The sequence below is a fragment of the Zonotrichia leucophrys genome, chromosome 15 (assembly GCF_028769735.1).
Source record: "Zonotrichia leucophrys gambelii isolate GWCS_2022_RI chromosome 15, RI_Zleu_2.0, whole genome shotgun sequence".
NCBI lineage: Eukaryota > Metazoa > Chordata > Aves > Passeriformes > Passerellidae > Zonotrichia > Zonotrichia leucophrys.
Window position 1 is genome coordinate 10,687,362 of NC_088185.1, and position 24,170 is coordinate 10,711,531.

The window sequence follows — 24,170 nt, forward strand, 5'->3', positions numbered from 1 at the left end:
ACAGTTACTTAAGGTTGTTCTTTATGAAGGATGTACCAATGTTTGTTTTCTCTGCTGTAAACTGGTTGCTGTTTGTCCCCTTATTGCTGTGTGCAGGTGAAGAGGGCTGGAGATGTCTGGGATGTGGGGACAGCATTGCAGCTGGGCAGTGCCTGCACAAGACTGTCAATGAGGCTTGGCACATCTCCTGTTTCAGGTAGGTGAAGCTGCAGCTTTCAACCCTCCTTGTGCTGTTCCCCTGGCTGGGACCTGCTGGTGAGGTCCCAGCATGAGCTGGGGATTCCTGCAGTGCTCTCTGTGCCCGACCTGTTCCCAGCTCCTTTGTGGCTGCACCTCAGGGACAACATCCAGTCCCCAGAGCAGCTGACACTGCCTGGCACAGATAAAGTGCAAATAAAAGCTCTGATTTACTGCTGGTGGTAGAAGCCATGGGTTACATGTTTGTCTTCTGCAGCATTCCAAAGCAGTGCCCAGGCAATTTGCACAGCCTGTTGCTTTTTCCATGTGTGGTAGGTGCAAGGTTGTTAGTAGGGTGCTGATAGAGATCTTGCCTTTTGCTTTCTCTCCTTTCCAGACTCTTAAGAGAGACAGACTTATGAAATCTGTTAGATAATGTTGCTGTCAGCAAGGACAAAAAGGGATGTCTGCCATGGTGGTAGGAGTAATTCCTCTTTATGGTGTTCCATGAATACTCAGTCCAGTGTTCATGCTCCAGAATCACATTTCTGAAGGAGTCTGTATTTTTGAGAGAGGTTCAGTACCTGCAGCTTCTAGTGGCTTCTATGTTGGCTTGAATATGGGGAGGTTACTGTTTTGGATACTGTTGAAGATAGTTGAACATTTGGATAATGTTGAAGAAAGTGGGGGAAAAGGAAGCCAAAGTGTGGCTTTGGAGGAATGTTTTCTGTGCCAAAATAAGCATCTATTGTCCTTGTTTAAAGAACACAAGGAAAAAACCCCAACAAAATACTCCATCTTTGTTGAAGTGAGGCTTGTGGTTATTGGTATATTTTAAAAAAATAAAGCATCTCATGCTGCCAAAGCAGTGCAGGCTCAGTTGAGTTGGAAAATGCTGTTTTAGTGACACATTAATATTCACAATAATATTTTTATTTCATTACAAATCCCGGTATTTTGGATTTCTCTTGGTTTTAGTGATCATGTTTAGCCATAATGAAGCAGCTTTTCTTAATCCTGGTTTTCTCTTTTCCCTGAAGGATGAGTATCCTGCTGAGCTTCCCTAGACTGTGCCAGTAGCCAAACCCCAAGCTGTGTGTGCTGGGAAGTCTGTCCCTCTTGCCATTGAATGTATTTCTCTTGTGGGTCTTGATTTGCAAATGTTTTGGTGTTTCTTGCTGTTGGGGCTGTTGAGGTGAGGAGCTGCTGAGCTGGAGGCAACTCCTGCCTTTGGGACACTTCACAGAGGATTTGTTTTCATAGGTTATATTGTGTAATGGAGGTTTGGTTGTTGCTTCTGGGCTGGTTTGTTTTATACAAGTGATGACACCAACCTTTCTCTGAGCTGTGTAGTCACTTTTTGCATTTGCTGATGCACTTCTTGTGCCTTTGCTGAGCTCAGTGAGCAGTTGGAACCTGCAGCAAAGGAAGCTGCCCTCCCCTTTTTCCTAGTTCCAGGGTAGGACCGACATGAGAACAAGTTTCCAGTTTGCCCTGTGTTCCTCCTTTCCTTCTGCTGTCGCTAAGCCATGCTGAGCAGCACTCTTGTGCCTGATATCCCAAAGGCAAACTTGAAAAAGCCTCTGAGGGTAGGAGGCTTTGGCAGTTGGGAGCTGTGAGTTCCGGCAGCTCTTGTGCAGTGTTTTTTACAGTCTTCCTGTGGATTAGCTGACTCCCTGGCCTGGCACATCATTTCTCTAATGCAGCTTGGCCCTGCTCCAGGCTCGTTAGCTCTGTTTATTCTTGGTGCTGGCAGGGGCTGACGTACATGAGCGTCTCTGAGGATTTCAGTTTTTGTCACTTCCCTCCTTCCTCAAACTGCATCTACAGGAGCTTTTGTCTCTGCAACCTGCATTTTCTCTGCTGTGGCTTGAGGGAAGAGCAAATCCCTGTTTGTAGATCTTGGGTATTTTAGACTGTTCTTTGGCCAGCTGGTTCCTTAGGCTTGAATCTGATGGGCTGGATCTGGCTGAGGAAGTTTCTTAGATGTTTCTGTCACAGAGTCTGTTGGGAATTAACTCTGAATGTGCTTTTGTGCCTCCGAGTTCTGTTGAGACAGCACACACTCTCAAAGGTCACTGCTTTGCACAGTTTGACTGGATTTGGAAATTGCATTGCACAGAACTTCAGACATTACACCAAGAAAGGGAAAGATAGAAGGGAAAAAAAGCCTTTTTCCAGGTCTGGATCATTTTTACCTCAGGGGATTATTGGAAGAGCTTTTTTGACCAAGAGCTTGCTGGTTTTATTGTTATCAGTCAAACTTTTTCCCATATTGCAAAATAGAAGGTAATGCCTTAAATACTTCTGACTATATATATATAAATATACTTTTGAATAAAGTATTGTTACCAGTGTTTATTTTTGGTGGTTTGTGTTGTTTTTCTGCAGTTAATGACAAATTAAATTAAAGACAATCCCCACTTTCTGTAGGGGTATTGTGTTTTTGAAGTGGAGTAGGATGGAATGAGAATACCCAGACACAGGTGTATGGGTTTATCTTAAGGACATAGTATTTGTTAAAAATCCAGTTTTGATTATTTGAAAACCACAAACTCAGACCAAGCCTGTAGACTACATCCAGGTGGAAAATGGATGCATAGGAAGAAAATAATTGGAAATGCTGGCAGGAATTCCTACTGTAGCAGGGTGCTTAAGCATTTTTTAGGAAGGAAGACAGCTGAGGCTCAGTTCCTTCCTAACCATGAAATAACAGAGCATGTCTAGAGCTGTGGTCTATAAAATAAACCTAATTTAAGTAGCCAAGCAACACTGGCTTGCTGCAGAAATCTCTACTAAAAGCCAAAGCCAGAAAAAACGTTCACAGTATATCTTCAAAAGGAGCAGAAGGTGAAGGATTACTGGTGATTTTACAGTCACAGATTTAAAATATACCATTCACTTTATACCCAAACCAGTTAATTAAAAGCTGAAAAATCATGAGGAGTTTGAAGAGCACTGGATTAGCTATCCATGGATCAAGGGGTGCCCTAAGCCCCAGCCCACTGAACAGAAAGAAAAACACTACTAATTTCCCAGCTCTAGTGATTTGATTGTCTTTCAAAATGTGATTTTTCTATACTGAATGCCATATTTTGTGTGCTACAGAAATATTTTTTTTCTCAGCAAAACTTAGTAAATCACTTTGATTCTTTTTACATTTGGGGGCAGGGGAATGCAAGCCAGGCAAACTTATATGAAGACTGTATAAAATTAAACCTGGTCTGAGGGTATTTTTATAAAACTGTTTTCTGTTTTTAGTATATCTACTATCAACTTATATATGAAGCAAGTAATTTTTGTGGCTTAGGGATGATCAAGAAATTGGTCATCTAACAATCTCCAGTGACTGTAAAATTTTGGTCTCTCAGGTTGTCTACTAGCACTTCATTAACCTCAGGGTTAGAACCTTCTGTCTACTATCTCCACATTTAAATCCATTTCTTCTCTCCATGTTCATGAAAAACAAGGTTTTTCCTCTGCTTCTATTACCCACATAGCCTTCCCCTGTCAGAAAGGAGATTGTGTCTCCCATCAGTCCCTGGTACAAGGCAGAAGCCCTGGATTTAGCAGACCTGGCTTTTTCTCCAGACTCTATTTTCTAGGCTTTAGATCACTTCTGTCAGTTCAATCTCTTTGGCACAGGCCTTCATTTTCCAAAAGCAGCTCCCTCCCCAGAGGACAAATGGTTGAACAGGATTTGAAGCACAAATGTGGACAAATGAAGATGTAAGCAAGATGTGTATTAGGAGGAATTTAAATTGTGGAATGTTTGGTGCTTTGAGTTTTCCTTTAGCTTTTCACCTGTGAGCACAAGGCAGGTTTATCCACACAGCAGCTGAGTGTGAGAGCAGGAGAAAGAGCAGCAGAAATAAAAGGCAGCTGAATTAAGGTAGGAGCAGGAAGATAAAAATCTCCTCTTCCCTCTCTTCTCCAGTTTCTGGCAGCTACAGAAAGTTAATGATAGGGGCCTCAGAGGTGAGAACTCTTCACTAATCCTGCAGATTCCTGGCAATGTTCCTTTGGTGGTGTCTTCTTCAGCATTGAAATTCAGGAGCCCACTATCGGATTCAGGGAGAAATAGTTGCCTATTGGCACACAGATCACTATGACCATTGAGAGTTTACACATTCAAATGAACAATGCAGCACTTTGCAGGTGGCCGAATTCCTCAGGGGAATCTATCAGATACAGGGCATCAATGGCCAGCCTTGATATTTAAGGAGGAATGGGGCATTCCAGTCCAGACTTTCTTTTGCTTGCATTGGCAGCTTGTCCTTTAGGGCACTGTTATCGAGCATTATTATATCAAGGTAATTAGAATTACTCACACAGCAGAGAATGTGAGGCACAGGAGTGAGGCAGGATCCTTCCCTGAGGAGTTCCTGTTCTTCACAGACCAAAGCAGCACGTTAAGGAGGAGTGAGGGTGCTGTGCTGTGCCAGTCCCACTGCCATATCTGCTGCATTTACAGAGCAGAAGCCACTGCTTCCCAAACCCTGTACAACCTGTGAAGTTTCAGTGGGTTGAATTCTCTTGGTTTGCTGCTCAGCCTGCACACATTCAGGAGGGCTGCAGCCATCAGACAAACGTGTTGGGGATAAAACCTCTCCTTCCTCATGTGCTTGGTGATGTGAGGTACTGAGCAGCACCACGGTGTTGTTCTGAAGCTGTGCTGCTGCTCAGAAGTGAGATGCAGTGGTGGAGCTGAGCTTCAGGTCACTGTTTGTTGTAGTTTACTCAAGATTGGCTACAAGAGCTCGGAGGTACGTGCAGATCCCAAGGTGCTGCTTGCAGGAGCTGGCTGGATTGGTTTCAGGAGCTGACTCTTGTCTTTCAACAGCAGCAAAGCACGTGTTACACGTTAAGTGCCTTGGGAATACAATGAGGTGTTGGGATTGCATGAAGTATTTGGAACCCCTCCAAGCTGCGCCCATGCTAAAGGAAAGAAAGGCTTGCTGCAAACTCTTCAGGCATGGAGCAGATTCCTCTTCCCTCAGTCCCACACATATCGAAGTGTCTGTCTGTGCCAGGAGAAGTTTGTGTATCTCAGGGCTGGGGATGTGCTGAGCAATACATCTGTCTGCAGACATGCTACCGAGCAGCACGGGATGTGTGGCAAGGAGAGGCTGCCCGGCCCCAGCTGGCTCAAGGAATTCATCACTGGAATATCACAACAGCTGTGTGATTCATTTCTGGGGAGATAAATCTCTAATAATGGCTGAGACTCAGTGATTAATATAATGTAAGTCCTTGTCAAGGTTTTTCATGTGTTCCTTTTCATTTGGTAGTTATAGTCTTTCTGGCACAAGTTACTGCTCAGTTCTAAACCATAATGAGGGAAAAAGCTCCCCCCACGATGACCACCTGGTTGTAGTGGAAATGCTGCCAGCATTTGCAAGAGAGAAGCTGCTGATGTCTGACTTGACTTGGTGAAAAAGAAATTTATTCCCGTGCATTTTGGCCCCCAGAGATGGTAGCAGTAAAATTACAGAAGGTGCCCCCCCCCACACACACCTGTTATCAGCATTTTTGAAGTACAGTCATTCTGGCAGGAATTCAGATCTAGAATGTATGAACACATTAACACCTTTTCCAGAGCCCTTTTATCAGAAGACATTGTGTTCTCAAATAGGTCATAGAGACAACAGAAAAAGCAAGAAGTAACAAGACATTTCTGTGTAGCCAAAGTAACTTACTGGCTGCTGCTGCTGGGTCTTTCTGCAGAAGTAAAATAATTTTGATAAGAAGTTTCCTGTTTAAATAGACATTTGACTATGTGTCCTTTGGCTTTAAGGAAGTCTTAAAATCCTTTCCTAGTTGCTTAGCTGTCTGGGTGGTTTTATTACTTTGAAGTTGGGCTTTATCTGCTGGCTTCATTCACAGACTAGCTGGCTGCTTATCACATCTGTGGATCAAATCTTCAAAGGTTTTGTCTGAAGAGTTGGGATTTATGAGGTCACGTGGAATGCCCCTCGGAGGGCGGCGAGCCCATGGCAGCAGAATTGCGGGGGAAAGCTTTTGTGTGGAGGTGCCAGAGGCGGGAGGGGCCGCGCTGGAGGTGGGCGTGTGGTGGGGAGGTGCTGATAGCCAGGGAAGCGCAGGGCTGGAGCGCTGGCCCCTGCTCGGCACGCAGCATATAGAGAATGTGGGAGACCAGGGCGCATTCCTAGACACAGACTCACCGTGTTGCTGCTTCCAGTGGAGCTGTGTGAAATGTCAGAAGGAATTAGACCCGTGCTGGAACTGACAAGCACATCGGGCTCTGCAGCACTAGGCTTCACTGCACTTTTACAGCCAGGCTTACCAACTACATTCAATGGGGAAAACTGAGATATTTTTTTCCCTTCAGAAAGGTGGCTGCTTATTAAAAGTTAAATTTTAAAAAATGTTTAAGAAAGGAGAAAAAAAAGGACACAAAAAGCTGCCTAGGTTTCTGCATACTTGAACAGCAAGCAGCAGCTGTCAAATGTGCAGCCAAGAGTGCCTTGTTCCAGCCCCAAGCGTCCCTGGAGCAGAGTGCCAGCTGAGGCGAGCATCTCCAGGAAAAGCACATTACAGAGCCCTTGTGCTCTTGCCTCTGGAACAGAGCATGGTTTTCAGGCTGTGTTCAGGCATGCCAGGCTTTGCTGACTGCACAGAAACGGGCGGGCTGGGTGCAGCAGCATATGTTTGTTGCATTTTTGAGTGTCTTGCGAGCAGCTTTAGCTGATTAGGTCACTAGAGATCATGCTTGGCTTCAGACAAGCACAGTGATACAACTGCATGTGCTGTGAGCTGGAGAGAGTATTCCGTGCTGATTTATACCTCTCAGGTTCCATTCAGGAGGTGACAATTCTGTTAAAGGATTGTAATGATCTCCTAAATCAGTACTGGAAGGAAAGCAGTGTTTCCTTGGATGAAGCACACTGAATTACCTCCTGCAGCAGGGTGAACAGATTGTAGGTGCTGTGAAGGCAGGATAACCCCACTCACTGTGAAGGGTTTAGGAATGTATACAGTTAATTTGATATCCTTGGAGATGTGGCTCGTTGCCGTCTTTGACTCCTGCATTAGAACGTGCGGCTGCTGCAAAGACAAGTTTCACGTGTGTGTGCTTGTATTCCTTGGCCAAAGCTGCTCTCTTTCAGCACTGAATACTCAGCCCCTCTTTGGGCCAGAGCTCCACCCCTGCGAAGGAGCAGAGCCTGTTGAGGCTCTGGAGCCGCCGCTGTCCGCCTGCCATGGCTCCTCCTCCCCTCCCACCCTTGGGTGGAACCAGAGAAGGGAAAAGTTGCCAGTGGTGAGCAGGCAGCAGAGCTCGCAGGGCCGCTGCAGCAGCATGTCCCACTAGCCCGTGAGCAGGAATTCTGTCCTTCCCGAGCTGCTGCCGCTGCTGCTGAGTGCAGGAGAAGATGGTTACAGCAATGGGAGCCAGGAAAAATCTGAAAAGGAATGAGCAGCCGAGAGACCTGGCATTCCTTGGGCAGCTTCAAAGGGAGGTGAAGGATCTGAATCAGCGCAAGAGTAAATGAGCACTGCCTGCTGCCATGTTGGCAGAACAGAGCTGTTCAGAGGCAGTTGGACAAGTTTGTGGCTGATCCGGTTTATCCAGTGTTGAAGATGGGAAGTTACTTGTCTGCTCCAGCTTACTTTGCTCCCAAGGATCCCTTTCGGTAAGTCCTGCACAGGGTTAGCAGAGGGGCTCCAGAGTGGGGTTCCCCCTGTGTGCCAGCCCAGGCTCAGTGGGTGAGGCTGGAAGAATGAGGTCCTGTGCTTGTGTGCCAGAAACAGCCGGCCTCAAACCGGGATCCCGTGTTGCTTTCAGGAGGTGACAGGGAAGATTCCTATTGCCAGTCCCTTCCCAGCTCCCTGGTTGGAGGGAGCAGCTCCTGTGTGTGCCCAGCCAGGCAGAGAGCACTCAATGTGCCACTGTGCCCCGTGCTCTTTACCAGCAGAGGAATGAGGTTAATGTGCCTGCTGCTGCTTCTCTTCCAAAGCTCCTTGTGACTGGGTGAGGTGAGGTGCTGCTGTGGGAGTTCAGGAAGGTGATGTAATCTGCAGCGAGGCAGCACTTAATCCTGTTTAAGAAATCAGGCACTTTGCAGGTAACTGGGATGAGAAGGATTCTTCTGTGATATTTTGGTTAATTCAACTTTTATTTGGTTTTGGTCCAATTGAACAAATGAGAATCGAGAAAGGTGATAGTTCCAGAACAACACTTTGATTGCATTGCTTCTCCACAGTGAGAAAAGTCAGTGAGGCTGAACACAGCCAGGCTGGTGATTGACACTGATGTGCTGATTAGGTGGATGGATGGGGAGAGGCACAGCTTGCACTTTCATTGTCTCCCCTCTGCTCGGATTTGCTGTTATTGATCCTGTTCTGCAAACACTTTTGTGCTGGCTTGGGAGTAAGGAGCCCTTTGGTAAAACAGTCTAGGATAGGAGTAAATGCTGCTGCACAGTTGCTGAGCTTCTTTAAGCACCTTTCTGAAACAGCAGCTGCTTCCAGAAGAAGGAAAGTGAGCAGACACTCATTATTTGTAATATGTGTAGGGTATTATGCTAAGCCACAGATACACCTTCTCCTGAGTGTGTGGAAATGGTTTTGCATAGTCAGGGCTTAAGCACTCTGTCTTTCTAGTGTCTGTTCCTCCTTGTCTGGAGTCTGTTACGTAGCCAGAGCACACACACTGAGCTAAGGCTGGGTGAGTAAGCCTTGGGTGAGCTGCAGGCTGGGCTGATGCTTCATTCTGCAGCTCCCTGGGCCTGTCCCCTCCCTGCCCTGCCGGCAGAATTGGAACCACGGCCCTCCTGAGCCTGTCTAGCGTTAACTGATCTGGCCTGACAGTGTGTGAGGGGGGCATTTGTTAATGAGCCCTTCTCCAAGGGATCTGTCTCTTCAGTGCCTGGGAAGTCTTTGCCTCCATGAAGGTATTCCCTTTCATTTAGCTGTAAAAGAGATGCCACCAGGCACCAGTGCTGCTTTTCAACTGAAACTAGGCTGGTTACCTGTTGTGACCTGATCTTCCTACCACCCCTCACAAAACCAAGAGTCCATGGAGCAGTGATTTGTGAGCTCTTTCTGCACTTGCTGTGCTGCAGAGCATCAGGGCTGAAGTCTGCACCCAGATGCTGCTTGGGTTCCTAGAGGATGGATGTGGGAGGCAGATTAATTTATTCTGTACAGTCAAAGCTGGGAAGTGAAGAATTATAATGTCTGGTCTGTATAATCAGAGCAGGGTTCTGCAGCTCTGAAAATGGTGGCTGGGCAGCAAGAGGAAGCACATATGCAGGTATGGCTGTTACCAGTCCTCCATGAAACTTGATCACCATGATTTGCTACTCTGTAATAAGAATAGCATATAATCTAGGAGAAGATTAGTGGTTTCTAATCTATAAAAGATAGAGGAGCATGGCATACTCCTTTCTCTTGGTTGTGGTGACTGGCAAAGGTTGGCTTCCTTAACGCTTGTAGCAGTAATTGCATTCCTGTCTCAGCTGATGAGAACCTTGGTGCAAGGGCACAGCTCCAGTGAGGCGGGAGAGGAAGAAATGGCAACTCTTGTATCTTCTGGGATAAAATTCTGACATGTCTCTTCAATGAGAGCCTTGTGGAACAATCATGTGCTGCTTTTATCATTTGGTGAATGATAAAAAGCATTGGAGAGGTACCTGTGTGCTGTTAGCCAGTTCCCACACCTGCCTTTCTGAGCCTTTCTGGGGTTACAGAATGCATGGTAGGTGACAAAGGTGCTGTGTGACATGGGCTGCAGCTGTGTCCTGCTCCTTCAGGGATTAACCCAGCAGCCACTTAGACCCTTCCAGCATCCATCCTCTCCAGGGCTGCTTGCTCTGTTCCTGTTGCCTCATTGCCCAGGGTGGGGCTCTGAGCCTTAAGCTGCAAACTTGTCCTGCCCAGATTTGTTTAATTACATAGCAGAGAACTGACTGCTTGCTGGCTCCACCTCCTTACCTTCATTTTGCTATGGGTGTGTTCCAAATTAGATACCAGTGCTTATTTCCGGATGGAAGCAAATTTAACTAAGTGCTATAAGGCTGAATCAAACATTTAGTACTAGAGGAGGGGTAAAGGAAAGGCAAATGCACATGATCCCCCACCTAAACAGAACTGCAGTTTGTATTGCTTTTGCAGAAATTTTACATTTACTTAGGGAGAAAAAGGAAGGGGTTGAAGGTGAAATGGAAGAGAGGTGAGGAAGGGAAGGTGATTTGCTTAAAAACAAATAAGTGACCCACCTGTGTGGAGAGAAGACAGAAAGCCAAGTCCTGAAATCCTGGTGAAGCAGTCTCCAGCACTGCTGTCTGCATCCCAAGTGCAGGTCTGGTCACAGCTCCCTGTTTGAAGATGTAATCACTGCTGGAGCACACACACTGGTACAGGCATGCATGGAGGAGTTGGATAAGTCTGAGGGATCCGATTTGCCCATGCTGAGCCAGATGTTCCTGCCACAAAACGATAGAAATCTTTGCTGTTAGTCTCCACTTGCTCTTTTTTCCCTCCCACTCACCTATGTGCTCATTCAGCACGGGGTATTTACTGCAAATGGAAGCCAAAGGCCAGTGGTTGAAGGCAGAATGCACTGGGATGCCTTCTGGGTCTCTTGCATACCAGGAGCAGGGTGTAACCATGACAGTGCCCCCAGGCTGGGGCTCTAGTGATGTATGTACCATGTAAAGCAATCTTAAATTACTGTTCCCTGTGCTTCATACAAAATTGGCAGGGCCTGTTGCATGTGCTGGAGTTCCTTCCCATCACTTGGAGGGGGGACAGGATTTGATGCTCCTCAGCTGGGAGAGCAAACACTGTGGAAGCCAAATAGATCTTAAGGAGCAATCTTCCTGAGGGGAGGGTGCAGCACTGAACACTCCATGAGGTGTGCTTTTCCCTAAAGCCACGGGCTGCTTACAAGCAGCTTTACCTTGTCACTTTGCAGTCTCTTGAGATGGAGCAAATAACTCTCTCTGTGCTCTCTTGGAGCATGACCAGCCTCACATATCATTGTGCTCATTACAAGCTGCTGGAGTTTACAAGGAATGTCTTTGGCACAAATCAGCTTTTAGGAAGCTCGTGAGGGGTGAAGTCACTTGTAGCTCTCCTCTTAGCCCTGGGAGCATGCAAGAAGTGCTCCTCCAGTGGCACCAGCACACTGGGTGCTGCTCAGCTGCCTGGAGGGGCACCCACCTGAACCCCCATCCCACTGCAGTGACTGAGACAGGTGTGGGGGAGGAGACAGAAGAAAATCTTCTTCTCACATTTGTGTCAACGGACTGATCCTCCAGGTGTTTCTTTGAACCAGTTCTTGGTGACTGACCTGGATTCTGCACTCAGAAATGGCCAGTGCCAGACTTATTTTCCTTTTAAAGTCTGAGAACATGCAGCCCAGGGCTAATGGAATAATCCTTACTGATGCAACTGCTGTCTGTGCCTTATCTCTCAGTAAGTCACACCTCCATGCTGCTGAAGTTAAACTCCCTTGCCCAGTGCATCTTGCTGAGGCAGGATAATTTTGTATTCAGCAAGCCTGGGTTCTGCTTGTGAGTTGCTAAAAAGGTATCTGCAGTAGAATTGCTGCATTTTTTTCCTTACTTTTTTTGGGGGGGAGGGGAGAGTTTGTTTCTTGAAAGGATGTAGATAGATGATTAATAATGGTTTCTTGTTGAAATAGAGGCTGACAGATATGTGAAGGATTTGGGGATTCTCTTCATTAAATCAGAGAGTTAGTTTTGTTTAGGGATTTTTTTATTTGGGTTTCTTGTGGTGTTTATTTTCCCATGCACTGTGATCAGCAGAAGGGAGAGCAATCAGCTGGGAGAGGTGGGTTTTAATCACAGTTAATTGGTGGATGCAGTAGTGTATAGAGCTCAGGGGATGAGCTGCTTTGAAAACTCTCCCTCAAATGCAGAATGCTGCAGTTTACCTTTTGGGAGAGGCCTTCCTACAGAACAATAGAAAAACTTTCCAGAAAGGTTGGTGCAAAACTGACTTTGCATTTCAAAGGGAAGTGAATCCTGTTTCTCAGTCCTGCTTCTGACCTGGCTGAGGAGGCAGGTCCTGGCACAAGGGGGATGCTATAGAAACACTAAGCACAAACAGAGCAGGGCTCTTGCTGTGCTGGGCAGCTCTGCAGCTGGAAACTTGCATCCAGAAAAAGGGAGAAAGCAGAGGAGCAAAATTTACAAAGCAAAATTTATAAATGTGGGTTTCAATGTGTGGGATTTGTTTTAAAATTTGGAAGCTTCTTTTTCTTTGTACTGGTTGAATCCACCTGTCCTTACAGACCTTGGGTTTGGTGCTAATTTTCAGTTCAAAGAGCACTGGGAAGTAGAAGGGTTTAGCACATTCATAGCTGGCAGAAGGGTTTAGTACATCCATAGCTGTCAGACCTACCTGGTGCTGAGCTGCTGCTGAATGTCTGTGTTCTCCATGCAGGAAAGGACTGTTGATTTGTCACTTGCTGCCAACTGGAACTTTGCTCTTTTGTTTCCTTCAAGGTGCTCTGAATGCCAGGATCCCCTCACTAACTGGTACTATGAGAAAGATGGGAAGCTGTACTGTCACAAAGACTACTGGGGGAAGTTTGGGGAATCTTGCCATGGCTGCTCTCTGCTGATGACTGGGCCTGTGATGGTAAGGACTTGGCAGGGTTCCTGCTGGAGGCAGGACATGCCTGCCTTCATCTCCTCAAACTTAGCTGGGAGTTATCTTAGGTATTCAGATAACCAAATAAACTGAGGGTAATAATCTCCTTGTTACTCTAATGTCTAATCAAAGATTAGAAATGAAGCTTGTGTGGGCATCTTCTATATAAAAATTAATTTTGAATGGGGGTAGCTTTTAAAGGAGGGAGATATGAGGATCTGAAGCATATGAACAAATCAAGTGCTGAAAAATACAGACCTGCAAAGCAGAAAGGGGATTCAGGGGAGATCTGTTCAGTTTCTGTAGCTCAGTGCCCCGGTGTCTCCAGGGGTGATTTTCCACTGCACTGTGGAGTCCCAGCGCTCAGCTCAGGGTGAGCAGCAGGTTCTGGCTGTGGGAAATTGCCATCCAAGTCCCACCTGGTTGTGGCCAGAGTGCTTTTTCAGGCTGACAGTGTCTTGAAGCAATGTTAGCCCCAACTGCTTTGATGCACTGAACTCTTCCTGCACAATATGGGCTCACCTAAATGTTCCCCTCCTGTCACAGCCTAGCAAATATTTAAACTTTAAAACTGCCAAGATTAAAACAACACCATTATTTTTCTAGAGCCTAAAAAAAGCAGGATGGTACTCAGTAATATTATTGCTACCTCAAAAGAAAATACTGAGAAATGTGCAGGAAATTTCTCATTGCCTGCAAAAATCTTTGCATAATAATGTCACTAAATGAAGTTCTCATAAGGGAAATAGAAAATAGACGAATTAATAAAAATATTCTTTAAAGGAATTTTTTTGTCTCAGTTTGTGCTTTTTTTTCCTGTCAACTGGCTGGTTAAATATCTGAATTTGTGCTCTGCCTGTCTGCCAAAAAAAAAGCCCTTTCAGCTTTATTAATTCAGGCGTAACATTAATTATCGTGCCAAGAGCAACTGAACAGGAAGGTTTAATACCTTGTTTACTAGTCTGCAGCAGACTATCAACTGTTTTTGATAGTTGAGCAGCTGCCAAATACAGCAGAGGTTCCTGGGACATGAGCTTTGCTTAGAGGGTTGATAATGTTTGTTTTGGAGTTCTGCAAACAAGGTGCCATGGATGGGGTTCAGGAAATGGAGAATGGACTAATATAACTCTTCAGTAAAAACCTGCCACTTGCCTTAGAGATGTGAGTGAACACATTGATTGGAGAGGAAAACAGGAGCTGCATCTGCTGCTGGGTTCTGGCCCTCCTAAGCTACTCCCTTTTCTGTCTGTAGGTGGCTGGCGAATACAAGTATCACCCTGAGTGCTTTGCTTGTATGAGCTGCAAAGTGATCATTGAGGATGGGGACACTTATGCACTGGTGCAACATTCCACTCTGTACTGGTAAGAGGAGCTGCATTTGCCACAGAGCTGCTTCCTGCTGAGTGTAAGCCGTGCTCAGCTGGCTCAGAGTGCTTCAGCCAGTGCTGCTCTGAGGAATGCCAGGAAGCTGCCTTGGAGGGAGGGAGGAAGGAGTGGTGTAAACACTGAAACTACGGCCTGTGGTCAGTGAGAGAACTCAGACGTGTGAGTTTGGCAGGGAGGGATGGGACATAATGCCTTTCTTCACTTCTTCCAGTGGAAAATGCCATAACCAGATTGTGCTGACACCGATGATAGAAAAACACTCGACTGAGTCTCTGCGTGAGCAGCTGCCTTACACACTGACCCTCATCTCCATGCCAGCAGCCACGGATGGCAAGAGGGGATTCTCTGTGTCTGTTGAAGGTGGCTGCTCCAGCTATGCCACTGGTGTCCAGGTGAAAGAGTGAGTATGACCAGGTTTTGTGCAATGTATTTGTCCATGCAGAGGGAGGTGGTAAAAATCCTGCAGCACTGTTTTCCTGAGGGAATCTTGGCATTACAGGGATGTAGGTTTGCTAATAGTCATTTGTGTTTGGTCTTCATTTCAGTCTTGTGACAACCTTAGCTGATAATTGTATCTCTCAGTGCTGTCTCCTTCAGTGAGCACAAAACAAAAATTTGGACTAAAATTTTCCCACTGGTGATATGAAGATCTCTTTCCAAACCAGCTCAGACCTGAGCACTTGGTCTAATGGTAGATTAGCACTGGTTTATTTCAAAATACCAGTATGAAGGGCAGCATATTTTTGATAATTTTGGCTGAACTGACTTCACATAGAGACTGTAATTCCTATCTGTAGGGTTAACAGGATGCACATCAGCCCAGATGTCCGAAACGCCATCCACCCTGCAGACCGGATCCTGGAGATCAACGGAGCTCCCATCCGTACCTTACAGGTGGAGGAGGTGGGTACAGCTCTGTTCTGAAGCCTCCTTCTCCTCTGCCTTCCTACACCTTTTCTCTTTCCTGACACTGTTCTCCCACCCTGCACACAGTGTGTGTACACTGCCGGTGCTGTGCTGACAGGAGGAATAAACATGAAGGCAAAGCTTTGCCTTCCAGCTGGAGAGGAAAATGTAACAGATGGGAATGCAGTTAGGATTCAGTGCTGATTTTGTGGCATTCAAATGTGAAGGAAGGTAATGAGAAAAGTCTAGGGCTGTGACAGAGGACAGAGAGGCTGTGAAGCCTCTCCCATGTACTGCTGGTAAAGTGCACAGTTCTGATCCTTTTAGAGGCAGTGCTAATACACAAGGGCCCAGCTGATCCTGGGGACATTTCCCATTGCAAAAAATCTATTTGCTATCTTTATTTACAAATAAATGCTTTCTCCAGATATCAGGGGATGCTGCAGGAGTGTAAAGGGAACACCATTACCTTCACTTCCCAAGGGTTTTATTTACTGTTGGCACTAAAGAGAACATGAGAAGCACAAGCCATCTCTCAGATCTCCATGCAGCTTCTGCAAAGCTGTTTTTTGCAGCACTGTTCAAAGTGGAAACTTGTGTAGTTTTTGAACACTTCTCAGAGAAAGAAAAGTATTTAATAGAGTCATAAAATACCAGACTGGAAAGCACCTCAAGGATCATCTGGTGCAATATTTCTTGACAAAAGCAGTATCTAGAGCACTATGTCCAGCTGAAACATAAATGTGTCCAGTGTTGGGGAATCCACTACTTTGCTGGGGAGGTTATTCCAAGGGCTGATTGTTTTTTGTAAAAAAAATGTCTTTGTGTCTACCTGGAATCTTTCCAGGATTATTTTGTACCATTACCTCTTGTATCTTCCATGTAACTCCTTGTGAAAAGGGAGTCTTCATCTTCCTTGTAGCCACTCTTTAAATACTGGAACATGGTGATAAGGTCTCCCCTAAATCTTCTCAAGGCTGAACACACCCAGTTCTCTCAGCCTTTCCTCACGTGGCAGCTTCACAGCACTTCAGTCATCTTTGTGGCCCCTCTCTGGACCCTCTCCAGCCTGTCCACATCTTTTTTATATAGGTTACTTGTAGCTGAGCAGAAAGAAGTATTGGCTAGCATAAGGAAGTTGTGTGTTGCCAGCCTGACTTGTCTGGTAGACAGTTGTGGTGCACACAACTAAACCACAACTATGGAGTGATCTCACTGAACTCTCTCCTATGGTTCCTGAGGGGCATTCCCTGTGTCTCCTCTGTCTCCTGTAGCTTGCATTCCTCCTGCCTCTGCTATGCTGCCCTTGGTTTGGTTTCAGGTGGAGGAACTGATTCGCAAGACAAGCCAGACGCTGCAGCTGCTGATAGAGCACGACCCGGTGTCGCAGCGCCTGGACAGGCTCCGCCTGGACTCGCGCCTTCCCGGCCACATGAAGGCGCCCATCTCCCCTCGCTCCCTCTCGCCTCTGGACATCAAGGAGAACCTGGAGGGAACGCTGCGACGGCGCTCCCTCAGGTAAAGGCTGGGAAGCACAGCCCCTGCCCTGTGCTGCCTGCCTGGGCAGCTCAGCCTTGTGGCTGCAGTGACTGGGACAGGGCTTATCTCTGATGTCAGCCGTGGGTAAACCAGTGCAGAAGTCATGGAGAGCTTGGGATTCTGCTGTTGGTGTACACTCTCTCTCAGTTTCCTTTCAGGATGACAAACGTTCAGTAATAAAAATAAGGAGCTCTACTGTTAACAGAGAAAAGCTACTAAGTTTCAGAGTCAGTAAATGTAAAGGTCAGGTTTTTACCAGCCTTAGATGACTGGGGAAGAACATGGGGAAGGGGAATCTGGCTGAGACCTGGGACTTGGGAAGAAGTCTTGGTGAGAGTGGAGCACTCCGTTGCTCATTTAATCTTTTACCAGTACTTTATTTAGAGATAGCAAGTGATGTGTCTTCACAGCTTCCTCCCCCTGTTCTCAGAGCTCCACCTCAGACTGCCAGTGCAGGAGAGCTTGTTGCTGCTGTTAGGCAGCTCTGACTTGGAAGCTGCTCTGGATTCATAAGGAGTTTCCACAGTGCTGGGAGAGCATCTGGGTTTGGAGATAGTAAAAGCACTGGAGCACATTAGAAGCTGGTCCTTAGGGGTGAATGATGGGATATGCTGGACCAAAGGTTACCCAGCAGCTTCCCTGACCTTCCTGTCATCCTTGTTTTCCAGGAGAAGTAACAGCATTTCTAAGTCCCCTGGCCCCAGCTCTCCAAAGGAACCTCTCCTCCTGAGCCGTGACATCAGTCGTTCTGAGTCCCTGCGCTCCTCTTCCAGCTGCTCCCAGCAAATCTTCCGGCCCTGTGACCTGATCCACGGTGAAGTTCTAGGAAAAGGATTTTTTGGACAAGCAATCAAGGTGAGGGAGGTCCTCAAACATTCATTAATTTGAGTATAGCAATGTCTGCCTGTCTTGGCATCCTTCACCACAGGCTTGGTGGTTTTGCCTTGCTGAGAGGGCTCAGTCTTGGATCTTCCCTGGTTTGCTCTGAGATCCATTTCTGTTTCCTTCCCTGACCGTGAGTGTGTCCGAGTGCAGATGGTTTTGACTTTGTCCCCTTTGAGTGTCAGCCTTGGCTGTACATATTCATCTTGTGAGTCAGGGTTAGCCCTCCAGAGTGTCACAGCAGGGTGAGGTGGGGAGCACAGGGAACAGGCCACACTTCCTCTTATGAGCATCTTTCCTCTGATGTGTGTTCAGCTCCCCAGCATTTCTTACCCACCCTTAGTGTGGTGTGTTCAGGGGTTTGCTAGGCTGATGTAGTGACCATGTCTGAACCCCTGGCACAGCCTAAATGGCTTGTCATTCTGGGGGTGGTGTCAGGTCTTGCATGACTCTCACAGTTCTAATCTCAGTCAATGGCATTCTCTGGCATTTAAACTGTGATCTGACTGAGGGTACTCCAGCAGTTCCTATCCCAACATTCCTGACAGCACCAGGGGCACCTTCCTCTGCCTTGTTAAGGTTCTGTGAGTTCCTCAGTACTCAGACTGCACTCACCAGGGGATGGGACTTCTCCCCTTTCACTGGTATAAATTTGAGGTGTCCAGCCACCATGTTCATCTCATGCTTCCGTGGGAGGTGATGAGCCAGCACTACAAACCCAATGCTTGATCCATACTAATGAGCATATTTCTCTTCTTCTCTGCTCATAGAGAAATAACAGGTGCAGGTAAGTGAAACCTTTGCTCTGTTGCATGCTTTTGTCATCTGTGTCCCAGCAGTTACTGGCACAAAGGCATTTCTTTTCTGCTCAAATTGCCCCATAGCTGTCCTGTTCTGGTGCATGCTCTGGGAGTTAAATTTGCCCCCATGGAGTTTCATGTGACACTTGTTTTAGTTTTGCTGGTATGTCAGCTTAAGAATTCCACTTAGCCTTGCCATTGTCTCTTCACTTCCCTTTATCACTGGATATTAGATGTCCCTGGCTGAAACATGCAGTGTTCCCTGGCTCATTACTTGTGTATGGATGCTTGATTTCAGATGGGAGCAGAAGAACATTGTACTCTTGCTTCTGTTGTGTTATTCCATGCACTCACATTCCACCTGTGTCAGCTTTGTTATATCCATGGCTCCAAACAGAACTGGTGTGTCACAGTGTTTGCAAGAGCTCATAAGCTTCCTAAATACTATAACTGGGTCATGTGTTCTGGATTTTAGTTCTGGAGGTTTTCTAAAGGACTTTTTTGCCTCTTACCATTAAAAAAAAAAAGTGACATTTTTCTTAGGCTTCAGATTGACTGGGTGTGATGCAGCAAGTACTGTATGTGGTCACATAATTCTCTTCTGATCAGAGAGGCAAGGTGGTTGTTTAGTTTGCTGCAGATCTTGGAGAGCCAGAGCTGTCCAAGTTAAGCAAATGAAGAGGAGAGGATTTCCAGGAAAATGTGCTCATTGGAATTTGGACTCTTTCTACTCACTCCTGCACCCTGTGCAAGCAAGCCTGAGCTGGTTACAAAAAACCTTCATAATACAGCAAAATGCCAGGAACTAGTTGGAGATAGGCAAACAGTTCTTGAGGAACTGGAAATGCTTTCCATGTTAAGAGCCAGGAAATTTATTACCTTATTATTATGATGGATTTCTTTGTGTTTTCCACTATTCTAGGACATTCCTTGCATGTTGAGACACACTGCTCCAAAGGAGCAAGGTAAAATTAACTGCTTCCTGCCTTAACTGAACAGCCTGTGCACTCCAGTTCCACTTGCACGTGGATGAGATTCAGATTCCCCATAAAGCCAAAGCATTTATAATGCAGTTTTGGGTTGTTTGGTTTGCTTTCTGATGCAAGTGAACATTGATTCTTTTGCTGACACAGAATGCAGTTGGTAAAGCTTGTGCACAAAATGTGAGCATCCTGCTGGACAAATGTGTTCCATAAGGGAACTTGGAGGCGTGCAGCAGTGTGGAGGCTTTGGCAGCCTGTGTGCACACTCAGCCCTGTGCTACCCAAACTGGAGCCTTCAGCTCTGGATCTTGGCATGATCCTGTGTCAGCTTTAGGTAGTTTCTGTTTCACACACGGCACCTTCGGTGAATTCCAAAAGGAGAAGTTTCATGCGGTTTTCAACAGATCCCTGAATTTCCTCCCATCTCTATTCTTCTCTGGATGGAGGGGAATGTTGCACTTCTTCAGAAGTTGCAGGAGCATTGGAGCTGTGTGTTCTTGAACCTTGCCTGTAGTTGTGGGTTTTGTTTCCACCAGGTGACTCACAAAGCAACAGGAAAGGTGATGGTGATGAAGGAGCTGATTCGCTGTGATGAGGAAACACAGAAGACTTTCTTGACAGAGGTAGGAGCAGCATTTCAAACAGCTTCTGAGCCAGTAGTGTGGTAGAACTCTCCCATCTTCTCCAGAGAGAGACAGATCGTGCCAGCAGCCTGGCAGGAATGAAGGTGCTGAGGAGGGAGACATTGCTCAGGGAAAAGCTGACATGAGCTGAATGTTTGCTGCAGTGAAGTGTGACTCACACTGGGCAATAGACATTGCTTCAGTTCATTAATTTTTCAGTGATAAGAGCAGCTTCAGTCAGAGGCAAATTGAGCTGTGCAGTACATAAAGGATTTATCCCTTGAGCCTTGTGCATAAGTACAAAGGATGAGGGCCAATATCTGTAACATATTTAAGACTCATGCTGTATTTAAGCAAAACTATTTTCTTGGTGGCTGCCTACCATGTTTTTCAAAGTCAGATTTAGCTTAAAGGCAGCTCCCTAAACACCTGGCACTGCTGTTGTGGCCCTAACACACACAGCACAGACCCAATAGCTGCTCTGGAGAGTTTTGCCCTCTGAAATGTTAGCCAAACTCAAGAGTGCTCTCCTTAAAGACTAAGATCAGGTTAATTGCACAGCATGAAAATGAAGGGGCAACAGTTCATTGACTGCCTTAAGGTTGGGGTTTGAGTGATCTCTGTGATCCCTGAACAGGACTTTGAGCTCTGGAGTGCTTTTCACCACAGAATGGATCTGTCAGCACTTGTTCCATTCCCTTTTTGATGTGAATCCTCCCTTTGGGGTGTCTGTGCCTGCAGGTGAAGGTGATGCGCAGCCTGGACCACCCCAACGTGCTGAAGTTCATTGGTGTGCTGTACAAGGACAAGAAGCTCAATCTCCTCACCGAGTACATCGAGGGGGGCACGCTGAAGGACTTCCTGCGCAATGCAGTGAGTGTGGACTCAGTGTGTACTCAGTGAGCCTGGCTGTGCCAGCCTCATGTACTCGTTATTGGTCTTCTTTGGAGCTGTGCAGTAAAGCTGCTTCATAGCTGTGGGTGAGCTTGAGGCAGGAAGCCTCTTCTTTCTGGGGCTGTATCGTGTCTCTGAGTGCTGTAAGAGAGTCCCTCTTGTGAAGGAACTGCTGTCAGCTGGCTGGTAAGATGGTCCCTGATCATTGAGGATTTGTCTTTCAGGACCCATTCCCCTGGCAGCAGAAGGTCAGCTTTGCCAAAGGGATTGCCTCTGGAATGGTGAGTGGGACTGTTGCTTTGTAACAGAGCAAACTCTGGGGTCAGGGTTAGTGGCTTCAGGAGGGTGGTGTATGAGGGGCTGTGGGCACTGCCTGACTACTGGAACTGCGTTGTGGAGTCTGTAAATGCTCATCTGGGAACCCCTAACACCAGCTTTTCTCCTTCTGTTCCAGGCTTACTTGCACTCCATGTGCATCATTCACAGAGACCTGAATTCACACAACTGCCTGATCAAGCTGGTGAGTTACACCTCAGTTCCCACAGCATGCTGCTTCTCTCCTTGGCATCTTCCTCCCTTGGTTTTCTCCACATGATGTTCCCTCTTTTGTCAGGGTGGAACTGATTTCAGAGAGGCTTTGTGCCCCAGGCAAAGGAGCTTTATTCTCACACAGGGTTTTCTAGACTGATCCAGCTTTCACTGTTTCTGTGTTCTGTTCTCTTGCCACCCTTCCTCTGGTAGCAGTTCCTGTAAGAGTCACTTTCTGAGAATTAGTACAGCTCTGTTCTTTATCTCAACTCTGAGGTGTTCTCTGCAGCTGTTTCTGTTCTTTTAACCACTCAGTGACTTTTTATTGGCACTCAGGATTCAGACAAGTGTGTAGGTGTGTGCACGTGTCTCTCATTTTTTAAAAAGCTGGCTCACAAGATTTTTGTGTAGTTTCATTCCCTCAAGCCTGCCCTTCTTCACTTGGCTTCAGACAACCCAGGATGAAAGTCCAAGTTAATTCCTGACCAGGTATAAGAGGAAGATCTAAAAGGGAAGGTCCCCTGGCAAATGTAGCCAAAGTGATGGTATAAGTGCTAGCAACCACACAGGAAATAAGATCATGAAGGGAGCAAGTGATGAGCTGGGGGCATGAACTGGGTCTCTTACACTGTCTGGACATCTTGCTATGCTCATGTGGCTGCTGGAAACCCGGATAGTTGCCTTAGACTATAGCTGGTAGTGAACAGGAATTGCAGCCTCTCTGCTCCTGAAAGGGGCTGGGAGCGATCAGTGGCCTGTCCTGAACTCCCTGTGCAGGATAAGACAGTGGTGGTGGCTGACTTCGGTCTGTCCCGGCTGATTGTGGAGGAGAGGAAGAAGCCGACCCTGGAGAAGCCGTCGGCCAAGAAACGAACCCTGCGCAAGAGCGACAGGAAGAAGCGCTACACCGTGGTGGGGAACCCCTACTGGATGGCCCCAGAGATGCTCAATGGTAAGAGTCCAGCACGGGGAGAGGCAAGGAGACAGCCTGTGACAAGATACAGAGATGACAGGATTACTGGAAGTTTCTGTGCCCCAGTAGCACCCAAACTTTTTAGAGCCCGTGGTTTTAGACCTGCTGTTGTGGAAGCTTTTCTGTACACACACAGGTCACAGCTGCAGTCCTGCACTGCCTGCCCTGGTGAGCCTTTGTACCAGCCCAGGTTCTGTTTCTGGCTTGGCAGCAGGATTCTTCAGGAGGGCAACAGAAGTAAACTTGCTGCAATCCAAATAAAAGGAAAGACAAAAGAGGCCTGAGATAAAACTGAACCCAAGATCAATTTCTGTTATAGCCTCGTGCTTTGGACCTGCCCCTTGAAAGAGGGAATCGTTACATTCTGGGATGAGGTTTATGCTGTTGCACAGATCTAGGGAGAGGCCATGTGCTGCCAGGTTTGCTGAAGCCTCAGGATTCAGGTGGGAGTTGTCCAAGTGCAGGGAAATCTGGGTTTTGACATGCAGCCCTCAGCTGCATTAAGGTTGAGCTGTGACTCTTAGAGGAAAAGCTGCCCCTGCAGGAGTTGAGGTGAAGGTGAAATACAGTGGATACAATTTCCTCCTGAAGAGCAGGTCTCTCTGACCAGGTTGGGCACTTTGGCTGGCTGGGATATCAGCACTGTCCAGCACAGTCTGCTGGGGAAGGAAGGAAGGACTGGGCTTCTCTCCCCCAGCTCAGTTTTCTATGTTGCTTTCTTGTGTGCTGTTCTGTTTGCCTTTTCTCAAGATCTCCAGCAGTAAAGAAGTCTGAGGCTGCTTCTCAGAGTCTGTCTCAGTCCTGGCATTTGTCAAGAGCAAAAGCATAGTCTGACATCAGCTCTGAAAGCAAGGCTGCTTAGCAGCTCCTGCCTTGGGAGGGGTGTGTCTGTAAGCAGAGCATGGCGTGCTGGAGCCTGCCAGCTCTCCCAGGATCAAAGTGCTGCCGGTGTGTAATTTATTATCTCTGCAGTCACTGCAGCAGGGACTCGCTGGCTGCTGGGGAAGCTGAGCACTGGCTCCATGCTCTGTAGAGATCCACAAGAACAGCAATCAATGAAAATGGGCAGGAGCTTCCCATAGTTATTCTTAGCCTTTGCTCAGATCTGATAGAGTGTTGTCCTGTAATTCCCCAGTACAAGAGAGAAGCAGGGTTAACATCTGTAATGGCAGTGTAATGCAGTTGGCATATACAGATCTTGGGGTGACCAACCCTGCTCAGGTTTAAGCCTTGCTTTGAATCCTGTTTTAGGGCTCTCCAGGGAAAAGCCTTAGTTAAGCTTGGTACTGGCAGCTCCTGAAATAGCTGGCTGGGTGACTCTCTCTTTACAGAGCTGAATGTCTCATGTTTCCCACAGGACAGAGCTACGATGAGATGGTGGACATTTTTTCATTTGGGATTGTTCTCTGCGAGGTAAGACAAGGACATTACATGGCATCTTTAATGTCCCCATCTCTGTGTACACACGGAGTCACCCAGATCTCTGCATTGACTGTGCAGCCTGTGACCTAGCAGCACATTATTAGTGAATTAGACTGGGAGAACAAGGCAGTGTTTCCTCAAGGAAGATAACTGTCTTGTAGTTTGCTGGTCCCAGTTTCTTCCTGGACTGAGAGAAGCTGTAAAAAAGTCATCAAGTTCTGACTGAGCCTGCTATCAGTTTGAAAGTAGATGCATTCCCTAGAACTGTGATGCTTTTTTCTTTTTCTGTCTCATTAAAAGAACAATCAGCTGCATAATCTCAGCAAATTCAGGGCTTCCACTGGGGATGGCACTTCACTTCAAAGAAGTGGAAACAAAAACCTCTTTGCAGGTTGATTAATGAAGCTTGCAC

At 46.7% G+C, this 24,170-nt stretch overlaps 1 protein-coding gene across 6 annotated transcripts in view; it reads left to right on the forward strand.

Annotated features, from left to right (window-relative positions):
- Positions 1-24,170, forward strand: part of LIMK2 (LIM domain kinase 2) — a 32,283-nt gene that overhangs the window by 4,081 nt on the left and 4,032 nt on the right. For 3 of the 6 annotated variants that reach the window (XM_064726561.1, XM_064726555.1, XM_064726560.1), the window contains exons 2-15: positions 97-196; positions 12,675-12,810; positions 14,075-14,184; positions 14,420-14,608; positions 15,006-15,111; positions 16,436-16,632; positions 17,322-17,508; positions 18,306-18,322; positions 19,833-19,941; positions 20,683-20,814; positions 21,060-21,116; positions 21,290-21,355; positions 22,141-22,315; positions 23,694-23,749. In XM_064726561.1, coding sequence (XP_064582631.1) covers positions 12,793-12,810; positions 14,075-14,184; positions 14,420-14,608; positions 15,006-15,111; positions 16,436-16,632; positions 17,322-17,508; positions 18,306-18,322; positions 19,833-19,941; positions 20,683-20,814; positions 21,060-21,116; positions 21,290-21,355; positions 22,141-22,315; positions 23,694-23,749 — 1,419 coding nt within the window. In that variant the 5' untranslated portion in view covers positions 97-196; positions 12,675-12,792. Of the gene's footprint in view, positions 1-96; positions 197-7,370; positions 7,833-12,674; positions 12,811-14,074; positions 14,185-14,419; positions 14,609-15,005; positions 15,112-16,435; positions 16,633-17,321; positions 17,509-18,305; positions 18,323-19,832; positions 19,942-20,682; positions 20,815-21,059; positions 21,117-21,289; positions 21,356-22,140; positions 22,316-23,693; positions 23,750-24,170 lie in introns of those variants that run through there. The other 3 variants (XM_064726557.1, XM_064726556.1, XM_064726558.1) reach the window with 3 other exon arrangements.